The sequence below is a fragment of the Xyrauchen texanus genome, chromosome 13, assembly GCF_025860055.1.
Source record: "Xyrauchen texanus isolate HMW12.3.18 chromosome 13, RBS_HiC_50CHRs, whole genome shotgun sequence".
NCBI classification, from domain to species: domain Eukaryota; kingdom Metazoa; phylum Chordata; class Actinopteri; order Cypriniformes; family Catostomidae; genus Xyrauchen; species Xyrauchen texanus.
In genome coordinates, this window is record NC_068288.1 from 35,962,647 (window position 1) to 35,978,138 (window position 15,492).

General features: G+C 38.0%; 1 protein-coding gene across 3 annotated transcripts; it reads right to left on the bottom strand.

Annotated features, from left to right (window-relative positions):
• Positions 1-176: 176 nt before the first annotated feature.
• edem1 (ER degradation enhancer, mannosidase alpha-like 1) lies at positions 177-15,002 on the bottom strand. 3 transcript variants are annotated; one of them, XM_052140910.1, is made up of 13 exons: positions 14,860-15,002; positions 14,407-14,598; positions 12,978-13,050; positions 12,338-12,441; positions 11,883-12,054; positions 11,595-11,778; positions 10,644-10,818; positions 10,262-10,382; positions 9,602-9,772; positions 7,362-7,435; positions 7,138-7,234; positions 3,021-3,182; positions 177-2,128 (listed from the first exon to the last, which is right to left on the bottom strand). In XM_052140910.1, exons 1-13 carry the CDS (start codon positions 14,871-14,873, stop codon positions 2,039-2,041), a joined length of 1,629 nt encoding a protein of 542 aa, XP_051996870.1. In that variant the 5' UTR covers positions 14,874-15,002; the 3' UTR covers positions 177-2,038. The 3 variants fall into 3 exon arrangements, with proteins under 3 accessions (XP_051996870.1, XP_051996869.1, XP_051996868.1); XM_052140908.1 differs by having other exon boundaries at positions 179-2,128; positions 14,407-15,002; XM_052140909.1 differs by lacking the exons at positions 7,138-7,234; positions 7,362-7,435 and having other exon boundaries at positions 14,407-15,002.
• Positions 15,003-15,492: the final 490 nt, after the last annotated feature.

A 15,492-nucleotide genomic window follows, 5' to 3' on the forward strand; every position in this document is an offset into this window, starting at 1 on the left:
TTTCCCCATTCAAGTAGATGGGGGCTGTACTTTTATGCCATATTGCAAATAGCTGCCCGGGAGCATTCCAAAGATTGCTTCCGAGTGGACTGACTTGCCTTGATAAATACTTGGATCAATTCTAAAGGCTTTTAATTCTGTACATAGAAAAAAAATAGAAAACCAAAAAGATAATCATCATCTACATCTCCTAAATATCACAGGGCTGTAATATTGTCACAATATTGGTGATAACATTACCTGACTAAAGCACTTTCTTGTGCGAAAAACAAGGATGTTTATTTTTGCCTTTAATGAGACATGGATTTCATTTTAATTTGATAAAATACACAGTGTAGAATAGACATCCACATTGGTCTTTCTGGACCAAGTACTTGGAAGTTAAATCACAATGAAACCAACAGACAGATTAACGTTTTCAATATTATTCCTAAGACTTGATCTGATAAAATCAACTATGAATAAATATCAACCCAGAATATCACTTTTATGAGCCCCAAGTATACTATAATTTGTAATAGCAAATACATTTTATTCTAATCTTAACAACATTCTCGTAATCCTTTATTACGTCTTTGTTCAGGAAACGTTCCTTCCCATATCAACCACCAAGGCATTACATTAAAAAAAGATAGCAAGGCCTGGGCAGTTCAGTGAGTAAAGACATTGACTACCACCCCTGTAGTCACAAGTTCGAATCCAGGGTGTGCTAAATGACTCCAGCCAGGTCTCCTAAGCAACCAAATCGGCCCGGTAGCTAGGGAGGGTTGAGTCACATGGTGTAACCTCCTCGTGGTCGTTATAATGTGGTTCGCTCTCGGTGGGTTGCGTGGATGCCGTAGAGAATAGCGTGGGCCTCCACACTCGCTATGTCTCCACAGTAATGCGCTGATTGACGGTCTCGGACATGGAGGCAACCGAGATTCTTCCTCCGCCACCCGGATTTGGCGAGTCACTACGCCACCACAAGGACTTAGAGCGCATTGAGAAAGGGGCATTCCAAATTGTGGAGAAAAAAAAAAAAGAAGCTAGCAAAGCAAATCACCTGAGTGCCTGCATAATCACATACTAATAATCCTGAGGACAAAACAAAAATTCACAATTTGTAAAAGGCACTTGTTACATGTTGAAATATTTGGTCCATGAACATAATCCTTTTCCACACTTTTGTTGCAACTGACATTTTAATATGCATGTATCCTCATAAATCTGACAGCATTTCCAAAAGATGTTGTGAAAAATTTACAAAATTACAAGAGGTTATCATTGTCAAAAGATAAGATGAGCTTGAGCCTGAATAAGTGTTGATTTCAAAACTTCGCAAACATTAAGGCTACATAATAAATATTTAGCAATTTTATCACAATGCACTGACAATAAAATAAAACTAAAATTGAAAAAGTGGAACAAGCCACAGTGTTCACAAAAAAATCGTCATATTGCAAAGTGACAGTATTTTCAGAAAGCAGTCCGATTTGTATTAAAGTCCACAATGTATAAGTTCCGGAAAGGTGCATAGTCGAAATAAAAACGGCTTTTCAAGTGTAAAGCTTATTTGAGTTTGTTCCTTGAGAAGAAATTTTAAACATGTACACCATCTCACAACCCAGTAGAGCCCTTTATAATACTTGATCAAGATTCAATTTAACATGGCACTGAAGAATACATGTAGGAAAACAATTCATGTGTAAACGAACAAGACTGCACAATATAAAAATGAATCAGCCCAAGAATCAAAAAACAGTTTAGAATTTTTTCTAAACTACCCTGAATGTTTTATTCTTTGATGCCAAGACCATCAATGGATGGATTTGAATGTGGATCCAAATCCAAACATTTGGTCCGACACAAGAATAACACTGTCATGTCCACAAAACAAGAACAAATTGTACCGGTGTTCACATAATCCGCTTAACAAATACTTTGTCACTCGCTGTGCAAAACAAGAGACTGAAAGTTTCTGTTTTGAAGAGGTATGTTCCTGAATCCCTCCAGGTTTTTTTTTAAATGTTGATGACTCCAGGGAGCAGTATTGATGTCAGGACAGCCCAACCATGTGATCAATCTGCCTCATGTACATGCTCTTTAGCGGAAGACCGTAACGTCGCTCTTCAGGTATCCTTTCACACTATTGGACAAATGAAAATATAACATTCTTATCTGTATGGCCACTGACAAAAACATCAGAATGCACACCAGGTAACATTGTAAAAGCTGTGTTTCAGACCAAGCCAAGGGAGTAGATCTGGTTTGAACATTGGGGGGTTTGTATTGTGAAGCGGAGGGTGGGGAGGGGGGTTGTACTTGCTAGTCTTGATTATTGGGGGGTCACCTCCACCCCCACCCCCCCAGAATATATGCCCCAGGACCAAGCAGTGGTTTCATCACAACATGATTTAAAAAAAAAAAAATAATTATTTAGTATTATATTTTAAGTTTAGAAAATGCACAAACCAAAAAAAAAAAATATTAAAATGGCGGCCAAAAGTTTGGAATAATATACAGATTTTGCCCTTATGGAAAGATATTGGTACTTTTATTCACCAAATTACAATTAGAATTTATTTTTTTCAGAACTTCTTAAACTACTTCGAAGAGTTCTCGTAAAAAAATCCTCCACGTGCAGCAACGACAGCTTTGCAGATCCTTGGCATGTCTAGATTTGATCAAAAATGACTTTTTTCAAATAGTGAAGGTGGTGTTTTTTTACATCAGTAATGTCCTGACTATACTTTGTGATCAGTTGAATGATAAATATAATTGATGATGGAACAATCTTTTTATACTCCTGCACAAATACTGCAAGTGAACAACTCTGTTTTTAAAATCAATCTATTCTGTGAATGATACAATGACTTGTAATTCTCAAAAATAAATTTCACAAATCTCCACCAGCTGGTGCAATGGTGTAATGTACAGAAAGGGTTGCTCAAATATTCCAGTTAATGGGATGAATAAAAAAAAAAACGCTACTATTCATTATATTGGAGCAAATAAAATCTGTATTAGAATGTTCTTACATTGCTTATGTTGGCTGGTGGCTCTTTGTTAGACTCTTCACAGGGGTACTGCTCTTCCCAACTGTTTTTCCTGAAGTGCTGGTCTATTGGCACTACATGGCCTTCTGTAGTGAAGATGTACTTATTCTCAGACTTGTGCAGAGGGTTCTCTTCATCAAAGAGCTGTAGAGGATTGTGCAAATGTCAAAAGTGGTGGAAATGGTTACTTGTACATGCGTAAAAAAACAAAAAAAAAACAACCTAGATGCAGTGCAATGAATGAAACAGAATGCAGGTGTCTCGAGACATGTTTTAAAAGGTTCTTTTAACTTCCAGATCAGCAAGACGCGGTGCAAAGGTCAAAGATGCAACATTGTGTAAATGGCCCCTAAGACAGGGTTCGTACAGATGCTTTAAAGTTAAATTCAAGGATTTTAAGGAACTTTCAAGCACATTTTTTTGTTTTCAAGGACTATGCTCGAGATGTCATTAAAACAAATAATTTTTGTTAATTATAAATATTAAAATGTCATTCAGTTAATTTATCTGTATAAATCACCACTTATTACAAATACAACAATGAGCATATTTAACTACATATTCTCAGTAACAATTGTTGGTTCATTCATGACGAAACTGATGTGCAGTTATTATTGTGCTCCCTTAAAACGCACTTCGCTTTCCAACAAAAGTGAATAACTGGGTTTGTAAACAGTAGGCCATATGATTTATGTGAGGAACTGACCGAAATTGCAAATGGGTCATTCTCAAAAAAATGTTACTTTCCAACTTACAAAATATTCAGTTCAGTTTTTACCTATAAACGCTGAGGGTAAATATTTTGTAACATGTTGACATTATTTTTTATTCATAAAAAGGACAACTTGGATGTTGTTCTTTTATTATTTAATTTAGTTTCACGATCGAAGCAAGTTAACACCAAATTAACACTAACGAGGGTTAAATGGGGTACAACACCAAATATATTTGTGTGAAAATACAGCCTCTGAACTTTGACCTTAATTATTTTCCACAACTTTGAGAACAACAATGTTAAAAAATAATGTTTGTTTAGCTTTTTTGTACACTTGTTCGGCCTTGCACTAATGCTTTTATTAAAAATAAGTACAAAATAAATACACAAATAACTTTACATGTAATAGAAGTGGTGTATCAGGCAATTAACAATTTCAAATATATCTTCTAAAAAACTTGCAAAGCAGATTCAAGCCATTTCATATAATTAAAGGTTAGGTTATAAAAAAATCATTTAATTTTTTTCTTCGCTATTTGAAAGGATTGTCATGACTAAAAAAAGTCAAGGGACATGACTTTGTCAACATATTTTGATATTGACCCAAATGTTTACACAAGGGGACGCTAGACAGCTCACAAAACTAAATCCTCCATTTATCTGCGTTCAAATCATTCTTAACGTTTTACTTCTCATATTTTTTTCACTCTGAAGAGTAATTTCTAAATAAAACTTATATTTGATTTCATACTTGTTAAATCCACCACATCAGTATCTATAAAATATATATTTTTAAATCCTCCAGTAACAATTGATTGTGATTGACCCATTCCGAACAGCGCTGTCTATGCCTGCTTCAGCAGAGGTGGTCGTGTTTTTCCGAAAATAAATAATTTCATTTATTAAACGATTTAACCAACATTTTACGATTTTCTATAGTTCAATATCTTAAGCACCTCTCTCCATTTTCAAGGGTTTTCCAGGACTTAAATGTGAAAAAGCCAAATTCAGGCACTTCAAGAACCTTGAATGAACCCTCTGATTGTTGCCAATTTTGTATTTGTTTTAAAGAGAAAAGTGTGTAATCTCTAAAATATTAATACATCGATTGGCACATTATTTTCTCATAATATATTAACATTAGCCAACATTTAAATTAGAAACCTAATTTGTGTGCGTTCCAAATTGCTGTCAGTTGGCCTTCCATTTAATGTAGTCTGGCATATTAGCTTTTGGAGAACACAAGCACAGTAAGTGCAGGTGGCATTCCAAAATTGTGAATCTAGTCACCATACACAAAGGTTAATAAGGTTTATGTACTTCAAGAATGAACAAAGTGACAATGAGTTTGCAGATTAGTGTATAAAACTGGTGTAACTGCACAAACTGAACAATTAAAAAAAAATGGCAACATAAAATGCCTAAACATTTTTCATAGTACTTTATAAGATATATATATAGATATATATATATACACACACTCACCTAAAGGATTATTAGGAACACCTGTTCAATTTCTCATTAATGCAATTATCTAATCAACCAATCACATGGCAGTTGCTTCAATGCATTTAGGGGTGTGGTCCTGGTCAAGACAATCTCCTGAACTCCAAACTGAATGTCAGAATGGGAAAGAAAGGTGATTTAAGCAATTTTGAGCATGGCATGGTTGTTGGTGCCAGACGGGCCGGTCTGAGTATTTTCTACAATCTTCTCAGTTACTGGGATTTTCATGCACAACCATTTCTAGGGTTTACAAAGAATGGTGTGAAAGAAAAACATCCAGTATGCAGCAGTCCTGTGGGCTGAAAATGCCTTGTTGATGCTAGAGGTCAGAGGAGAATGGGCCGACTGATTCAAGCTGATAGAAGAGCAACTTTGCCTGAAATAACCACTCGTTACAACCGAGGTATGCAGCAAAGCATTTGTGAAGCCACAACACGCACAACCTCGAGGCGGATGGGCTACAACAGCAGAAGACCCCACCGGGTACCACTCATCTCCACTACAAATAGGAAAAAGAGGCTACAATTTGCAAGAGCTCACCAAAATTGGACAGTTGAAGACTGGAAAAATGTTGCCTGGTCTGATGAGTCTCGATTTATGTTGAGACATTCAGATGGTAGAGTCAGAATTTGGCATAAACAGAATGAGAACATGGATCCATCATGCCTTGTTACCACTGTGCAGGCTGGTGGTGGTGGTGTAATGGTGTGGGGGATGTTTTCTTGGCACACTTTAGGCCCCTTAGTTGCAATTGGGCATGGTTTAAATGCCACGGCCTACCTGAGCATTGTTTCTGACCATGTCCATCCCTTTATGGCCACCATGTACCCATCCTCTGATGGCTACTTCCAGCAGGATAATGCACCATGGCACAAAGCTCGAATCATTTCAAATTGGTTTCTTGAACATGACAATGAGTTCACTGTACTAAAATGGCCCCCACAGTCACCAGATCTCAACCCAATAGAGCATCTTTGGGATGAAACGGGAGGTTCGTGCCCTGGATGTGCATCCCACAAATCTCCATCAACTGCAAGATGCTATCCTATCAATATGGGCCAACATTTCTAAAGAATGCTTTCAGCACCTTGTTGAATCAATGCCACGTAGAATTAAGGCAGTTCTGAAGGCGAAAGTGGGTCAAACACAGTATTAGTATGGTGTTCCTAATAATCCTTTAGGTGAGTGTGTGTGTGTGTGTGTGTGTATATATATATATATATATATATAAAATATTATTTAGCTTTTTCTAGAATATAGCTTTTAATCTTACTATTATGCTATTATAATTTCTCTGTATATAACCTTGAATAGGTTTCATTCAAGCTGTCAAACCACAAAAAGACTTGTAACTGAAGATACATTGTGTAGAGACTATATGAAAGATTCATATACACAACATATCACCCAGTGATGACTAGAGTAAATAATATTTGTCCTTTGATGATGACTGTGTCAAATTTAAAGTTGCGCTCTGCGGCGTTGCAGAATTTTGAGCAGCCGGGGAGACTCCGGGGAGTCGTAGTTGGGTGCCGCCGACAGACGCCGAGTGGCGGCAGTGGTGTACATACCTCCATAATCTTTAAAATGTGTCAGGTCACTCACCAGACGTGTCTGCTGTGTGACCCCATTTAAGTTACCCTGCCACTCATGCCTTACCACAGTTGTGTTGAGAAATATGTATGAAGAGACAAACTATTGTGCAATGAGTTGCCCTATTAATATCTAAAAAAACTGTGGATATAGATCAATGATCAACATTCTGATTATCTTTGCATGAAAAAGGAATCAATCCCAAGCCTAGTGGTTACAGATACCACGTGTAATGACAAAGGGAAAAGGCGGCTGACGGATGAAATTATCAAGCAGACTACAGACCAGGTAAAGGTATTTGCAGGTTTCGCTGAGGAAGAAACTCTCCATACGATCCTCTTTGGACTTGTCCACCACGTGATGGAGAGTGGCATAACCACACCTGAGCATAAACCAACCAAACACACAAGCTAAGAGACCAAAACTAGACGTTCCTTATATGAATTCCAGAGAACATTCCAGCACACCAATTAAAGTCCCTTCCCAACACTCCAAATAACATATAGTACCTGACTTTGGTATTCTTTTCAAGGCTTTCAAGAATGTCCATCCCAACATGAAGATAAAAAGGATTCTTGGTTGCCTGTAGAAAGTAAATAATTCTGTAATGCCATAGCCCCCTCTATTAACAATAAGTGTATTACTGCAAAACAATCCTATTATCCTTTAGGGCTGGGTATTGATACAGATTTCCAGATTCAATTCAATTCTGATTCACAAGCTCTCGATTCGATTCAATATTGATTCATATGGATTTATTTAATTTATAATGTCCCTTTTGCTTACATATAAAATAAATTATCTCCCAGCTAATGCTGTTAATTTTACAGGGGACTAGGTACAATTTTACTATTATTTTCATCAACTTTTCATCATGTCGCATTTTGGCTTTTTAAAAATGAACAAATAAAAGATAAGCAATCAATAAATAAGATTATATTACATTTCATAGATACAATTGCATTGTTTGTACTACTTAGGACTAATGGCTTTACCTCATCTGTGTGATGCATGATTAGAATTGTTTTTTAGTAGTTGTTTTTGATCAACAACTGAGTGTAAAGAACAGAAAGCGTATTAAAAGATACAGTATTCAATGACAAATGGGGTGCATGGATCTCTCAACACGCTGTGAAAGGATCTCACTGCTGAACACTTCACGACTACCGTAATTTCCGGACTATAAGCCGCAACTTTTTTCCCACGCTTTGAACCTCGCGGCTTATACAATGACGCGGCTAATATATGGATTTTTCCCGCTTTCAAATTTTATAAAAAAAAATTAAAAAAAACATTCTGTGACGTGCTCAGTTTTTTGGCGGCTTGAAGCTTTCATTAGACCAATGAAATTGCCGAACGGGTTAAGGTCAAAACAACTTTTTTTGTTTACTGTTTAGATTAAATCGAGCGCGCTCAAACTTCCCATCATTCTGATTACGGTAGTAATTTTGTCAACCTCACCATGGCAAAGACATGGAGAAACGCATATGATGCAGCTTTCAAGTTGAAGGCGATTGATCTGGCTGCTGCACGGGAGCTTGGTCTTAATGAGTCGATGATAAGACGTTGGAAACAGCAGCGTGATGAATTGACTCAGTGCAAAAAGACAACTAAATCTGAGGCTATTCAACTCCGACACCGAAGGAGATGACTTCAGTGGTTTCATGTGCACAAGAGGAGGAAGATAGTGACCAATGACTTTCTTGGTAGGCTACTATTTACTGCAAATATTTTATTACAAGCCGTGTGTGGCAGCGGGGGCGTGGTCAAGCGCCTGTCCGTGAGAGAAAAGCTGTAAGGGCACTTACACCTGCGCTAAATTATGTCTAACACCGGTGTCTAATTTCAAGTGCCCTGCTTCACGTGTCCTTCTTGGGAAAACTGTCACACGGGCACCAGTGTGACAGTTTTCAGCAGGGCACTTGACATTCCAGGTAAGGCTTTTAATGGCCACAGCAATGTTTACAATCAATTTTATAAAGTTTCTCAATTCTTCTATGCGCCAACACTAGACTGACGTGTGTCACTTTCTCAGCTCTGTGGCTGCTGCCTTTTTATGCCGCTCTCCCCATGCTTACTGAAATTAGACACCGGTGTTAGACATAATTTAGCTCAGGTGTAAGCGCCCTTACCACTTTTCTCTCCCGGACGGGCGCTTGACTACATCCCCGCTGCCACACCGTGTTTCGTTAAAGCCTATTTATTTTTGTAACAAGCCGTGTTTCGTTAAAGCCTGAGTAAAGTTAACTTGTTTCAATGTACCGGTAGGCACCTGCGGCTTATAGACAGGTGCGGCTTATTTATGTTCAAAATAATATTTTATTTAAAAATCAGTGGGTGCGGCTTATATTCAGGTGCGCTCAAAAGTCCGGAAATTACAGTAAACTACATAGTTACTGGTGAGTGAAATGTAAACATTTACCAGCCAGTTTCCAAATATATTCACTTTAGTCGCATAGTGCAAAATTTGGTTGCAAATGCGAGTGATTTCCTCTCATTGTAGTAGAGGGTTGCGCATTGAGTGAAAGATCGATATTGGGATTTAAGAATCTATATAATTCAAATGAAGATCGCGATTAATCAGAAAAAAACTATATTTTGACCCATCCCTATTATCCTGTAATAGTGCTTCAATGGCCATTTGACACTGTCACATGGTAGCCATGGGTGCATGTAATTTGGTAACCCCCCCCCCCCCCAACCACAACACAAAACACAACACAGTAAATACAGAAACATCTTTATATACCTGATAGAGCAAGTATGTGGATTCCACCAGTTCAGGTCTTAAAGGGTAGAAGAGCACGTCTGGGGCCTGAAGCTGCCAGTTGTATCTCTCAGGAAGAGCCCCAAAGCGCTTCCAGATTGCATAGTAGAAGGCATGAAGGCAAATGGCATTTTCAACATCTCCATTCAAAACCTGAGCAATAGAGGAAACACAGAGTGAAAAAATTTGATAAAATCAGAAGGTCTAGATTTAGCTCACCAGAATAAAATATAGTCCAAAGTCCATCCTTGTATGCACTGACGTTAAGGAGCATGTATATTTAACAGAATCACTCGGTTCAACTGGTAAGTATTTGGTGCATATTACATAAGAGTATTTATCTGTTATACACTGTCCAATGATATGCAATGTCATGAGAACCAATGAAAAAATGTCTACATCTGGTAGGTGAAATTCTCATTCTAAATGGGCAGAGCAAGTTGAGGTGTACAGAGGGAACCTTTTTTGTGTAAATATTAAATCATTAACCAAAATGACCTCAAAACACAGTCTATAAGTTATTTTAATACCCACCAATGCGTAATACTAGATAAGAGACCACATCTGTATTACTCTTTTAACCTCTGTTCTGATCTAGACAGTGGGCAAATTAAGAGGGGGACATTTAAACATGGTTCATACCTGTAGGCCCGGGAAGAATGCCTGCAGAGAGTCAATCCAAGTATTCATGATCTGTCCATTTAACATGTTCACATTCACATAGAGTGGTGGGTCTCCCTCTCCTTCATTGCACGCCTCTCTTCTGTAAAAATTAACAAAACATTTGCCTCCCTACACTCAGAATTTAAGCTACTTCTAAGTTATGAAAGTTCAGCCAATGCAAAAGATTAGCTGATGTGGCAATGCACTTACTTGCTGCAAATCATGCAAACACAACCACATATCCCAGGTGACACACATTATCTGCAGGTGATTAGACACCCAAATGCAAATGTCTTTGGTGTTTAAAGGCTCTCATTGCAGCCGCATACATCTCTGACCACATACACACGTATATAATCACCCCTTTCTCAGGTGACTCTGAATGCTCTCGTAAGCTGCAGAGAACATCCTGTAGTCTTCTTTCTCTCCAAACAAGATGTATGACTTGAGCAGGTACTCATAGAATGAGTCCATGCCAGCACCAAGACCACTCTGCTTTCCAACCCACTGACCAGTCTGAATGTTTACCACATTCCCTGTAAGAGGTCAAAAGAGTATTTTAACTGGTCAGGCAAGAAAACACGATCACACTACTTCATCCCATAACTCCCTATTCACAGAGAGCCTGGCAAGGGTTGTGGCAACAAAACAAATCCAGATCAGTAAATAAATCTGCAAGCACTAAACAAGTGCCTTGAAGCGATTTTTAGAAGAATATCTCAGCTCTGCAAGTCCATTCAATGCAAGTGAATGGTGATCAGAACTATGAAGGTCCAAAAAGCATATAAAGGCAGCAATAATCCATATTACTCCAGTAGTTAATTCAATGTCTTCAGAACTGATATGATAGGCGTGGGTGAAAAACAGTAACATTTTTAAGTCCTTTTTTTACTTTCAATCTCCATTTTCAATTTCTTCTTTAGTTTTTTTGGCAATTTGCATTCTGTTTGTATATCCCCACCTACTTGGCAGCAGGGATAATTTATAGTAAAAAAAAAAAAATGGACTTCCACCCATATTGCTTCTAAAGACATGGATTTTAACCACCGGAGCCGTAATGATTACTTTTATGCTGCCTTTATGCCCTTTTTGGAGCTTTAAAGTTCAGGCCACCATTCATGTATTAAATGGACCAACAGAGCTGAGATATATTCTTTTAGAAATCTCTGAGTTCAGCACTGGGATGGTATGAGGGTTATAATTATGCTAATGATGAGTATTTCATTTTTTTATTTACAATTAAATAAAAAGAAAGAGTTGTAGAATTGTCTTGGATTTATTGTTTTAGGAGGGTCCAAACACAACCACTCACCCAGCAGCCCTGTTTCATTACTTCTCAAGTTCCATAGTGCTTTAACAGCACGACGGGCGACCCACTCAAATGTAGAGTCACCAATCAGACGGCTCAGAATGCCAAACTCGACAAGCAGTGATCCCGCCCCTGCAGTACAGGTCTCGTTAATGCTGTCAGGAGGGACACCAGTCTTTAAATTCACCTATGAAAAAACAATGTAGCATAGAAATAAACAAATACCACATTGTAAAAGACCATGATGGGTGACCAAAAAAAAAGAGCCTGATTTATACAGGAAATCCTGACCCTGGGGTAGGGAATACCCGTGCTAGTGTTTTCAAATGCAGGCAGCAGTCGCACAGCCAGGTCGTGTGCCAGGTGTAGCAGCTCATTGTCATAGTCCTTCAGTCCAACGTCACCAAATGGGTGCCGTGGGTCAGTCAGCAGAATATGGGCCGAGATCAAACTGCCAAGGATTCTAAAAAAGAGAAACACAAAACATGATGAATTCAGGGCTTAGTAACTACTAAAGTATGATTACTAGCCTAGAGGCCATGAACATTTTAACTTCCTGAACTGTGTAGAAATTGACACCTTCTAAAATAAAAAGTGCAATATTTGTGTTTCAGAGTGTAAAGGAACTGGCCTGTTAATAGCAATAATCAGCAGAATTAGTGTTATTAACTGACTCTGTCAGGGTTGTTGACATATTACAGACTGCATTAAAGAGATCCATTAATGTTTAAAGGAAATGACTTAACCTAATGTTAGCCTCAAAGACTTGAACAGTGGAGTCCTTGTCAAAAGAGACTGTATCAATAACCAGCTTGACAGCTCGATGGAACTCGGTCACATTTCCAAGTACCTGTAGGGACAGAAAAATAAAATGACATGCTAAGGTGACAAGGAAGTGAAGAATTGCTTAAATTCTTTGTAATTGTCTACTTCTGAAACAATGATGCACAGTTTCCTAGAGGACTCGTAAATATGGAAGAATTTATTTTAGTAGCTATTCAAACTAGATGTGTGAAAATGAACTGTAAGATCAGATAAGTTCAAGGTTGATTACTGGAACACATATCATGAAACTCTTCCTCTTCTTTTTTTTAACATAAAAAACACGTGTTGCTGTGTCTGTTTTTAGTCTCTTTGCAAAGAATAAAAATTGCATTTGCTTTATTATAAGAAGATTATTCTATTCATTATATCCTAAAGCACCATTTTTACTACAAGTACAAAAAACTGAAAATGTAATGGTAACAGAAGAAAGCTTGTAAAATGGTCAATATCATTCTACTGTGTAAGTGTCAATTCAGTTTGTACATGTCTAACTTGAAGATCAAGAGATTTCTTGCACCGAAGAGATTTACCTTAAATCACCAGTAAAAGTGGACAACTTACCAACAGCGTATCAAGAGCATCAATGAGGGTTAGAGAGTAGTTTCCAAGGACATCATTAATGTTGATATTTGACCTAGAAGGAACACAGAAGATATGATTCTATTAGTCAGATCCATTGGGTTGCATAAACAGAAAATCTGTGGTTGCTGGATATGAAAGGGAGAGTTCTCCCTTTGCATGCCTTAAAGGTCTCATATCAATGGACCTTGGGGCTGAATTGGCAAGTTAATATTTCCTACATGTTCCTCCCTCTTGTTTTCAGCTAGACACATTCACAATTTATGAAACAACAATGTGATCAACTTTCAGATCACTTCTGAACACTGTCTGCAAGAAAATAAATTAAAGACTGAACATTTACACTATGGATGCACTGTTATATTGCATTCAATGGTTATGGCATTTAAAGGGACAGCTCACACAAAAAGGAAAATTCTCATTTACTCACCCTCAAGCCATCCCAGATGTGTGATCTTCTTCTGCCGAGCACAAATAAAGATTTTTAGAAGAATATCTCAGATCCATTTGGATCCATTTAATGTAAGCGAATGGTGGCCAGAACTTTGAAGGTCCAAAACACATATAAAAGGTAGCATAAAAGTAATCCATATGACTTCACTGGTTAAATCCTTGTCTTCAGAAGTGATATAATAGGTGAGAAACAGATCAATGTTTAAGTCCATTTTTACTATACATCTCCACTTTCTACCAGTACTCTTATGCACGTTCTTCTTCTGGATTTTGCCAATTTGTATTCTTCGTGCATATTGTCATCTACTCAGCTTTTGTGCGAATATGATTTATTTATTCATAGGTGATGATATGCACAGATATTCATAGGTGATGATATGCACAGATGATTTGGACTCCACAGAATCCAAAATAACTCGGTGCTCTCATGAACATGCATAGGAGGGCTGTTTGAAGAGTAGATTTTTATAGTAAAAAAGGACTTTGGAGGACTGTTTTTCCACACACACTTATAATATCGCTTCAGAGGACATTGATTTAATCTACGGAGTCATATGAATTACTTTTATGCTGCCTTTAAGTGCTTTTTGGAGCTTTAAAGTTCTGGCCACCATTCACTTGCATTGAAAGGACAAACAGAGCAGAGAATCCAAAAAAAAATCTTAGTTTGTGCTCTGCACAAGAAAAAAGTCACACACAACTGAGATGGCATTAAGGTGAGTAAATGATGAGAGAATTTTCATTTTGGGGTGAACTATCCCCCTTAAAGAAGTAATAATTTTACACTTATCGAGAATTTAGCAAAGTATGTAGCTCTCAAAAGCTCTAACAAGACGGACAAATAAGTAATAAGGTTATAAAAACGGAGAATGCATGTGTATTGTTTGATTACAGCTTTACAGATGGTCTTTTCGAAGTGTGTGTGTGCAGCAGTGCACGTGATTTGTCAATAACTTACGGGTTGAGCACGTCAGGCCCTCTACCTTCACAAGCTATAGGGTTCAGTTCATCCTCTGGAAATGCAAACTTCATGTAGTTATCATATCCGAAATAAAACATGTCTTTCGCCATCCCCCTCATCTTCACTTTCAGCGCGTCTGGGAATGAGCTGTACTTTCGATCGTAATCATCTCTGCCCTCCTGAAAGAAACTGAGGTAGGACATTTTTGGTGAATTCCCACTGATCTTGGAGCAGGTCTTTGTCTGAGGGTTTCTGTTGTCGTGCATGTGCTGTGACCAGGCGTTGGGTTTGACTGTGGCTCTGTCGCCATTATTGAGAAGTTCGATTTTATGCAAGTTGAAAGTAAATTTGACTGGGAAGTCAAAGCCCCAGCTCGGTCCCAGTCCAAACACTAGCCACACTACGCAATTCAGAACCACTCTCAGAACGAGAAGACCCACAACTACTGACCTCCATTGCATCATTGCCTGCTGTCGACCTTAAAAGTCATAATTCACTTTGACTTTTTGACTATTCGAAATGCAAAAGTCCACAGTTTTCCTCCTGAATCAGTTCTTACACACACACTTCCTGTCTACAAGCCAGCCCCTCCCTGCTCCTCATCGCTGATTGGTTGGCCACCGTAGGCGTCAGTCGTACAAGCAGTGAACGGCGCAGATGTCGTGGCAGGCAGAAAGGAGAGTTGCGACAACGGAATTTCTAAATGCTTGATCGTCACGTGATTCACGTAGACTTCAGATAGTTCCAGGAAGTGCTTTTGCGGTCATTCCAAACTGTTAGAGTAGAGTGACAGAACTGCGATTTCTGGTAATTAGTAGTCAATAAATGCATTTATTTTATATATTTATGTAACACACCGACATATGTATGTAGCATGAGTATGTTGTTGCAGCGATGTTGTTTTTTAAAGATCAAATCAGCTAATATTTGAGGATTATTGTTCGCTTACCGTTATTTGCCTCAACTTATTTCAGGCTAGGGTTTCTGTTGCCTTTTTATGTTACCTCATGTTCATTGTTTTCACTAATCTCATGGTAACTAATGTCATATTTATGACTTTTCAGATAGTACAGAGACAGGCTG

Coding starts and splice junctions, on each gene's coding strand:
- edem1 (XM_052140908.1), bottom strand. CDS start 14,873: ATGATGCAATGGAGGTCAGTAGTTGTGGGTCTTCTCGTTCTGAGAGTG. Junction 12,055..12,337: donor GTCTTTGAGGCTAACATTAG/GTTAAGTCATTT, acceptor TCTCTTTTTTAG/AATCCTTGGCAGTTTGATCT. Junction 11,779..11,882: donor CGGGTATTCCCTACCCCAGG/GTCAGGATTTCC, acceptor GTTTTTTCATAG/GTGAATTTAAAGACTGGTGT.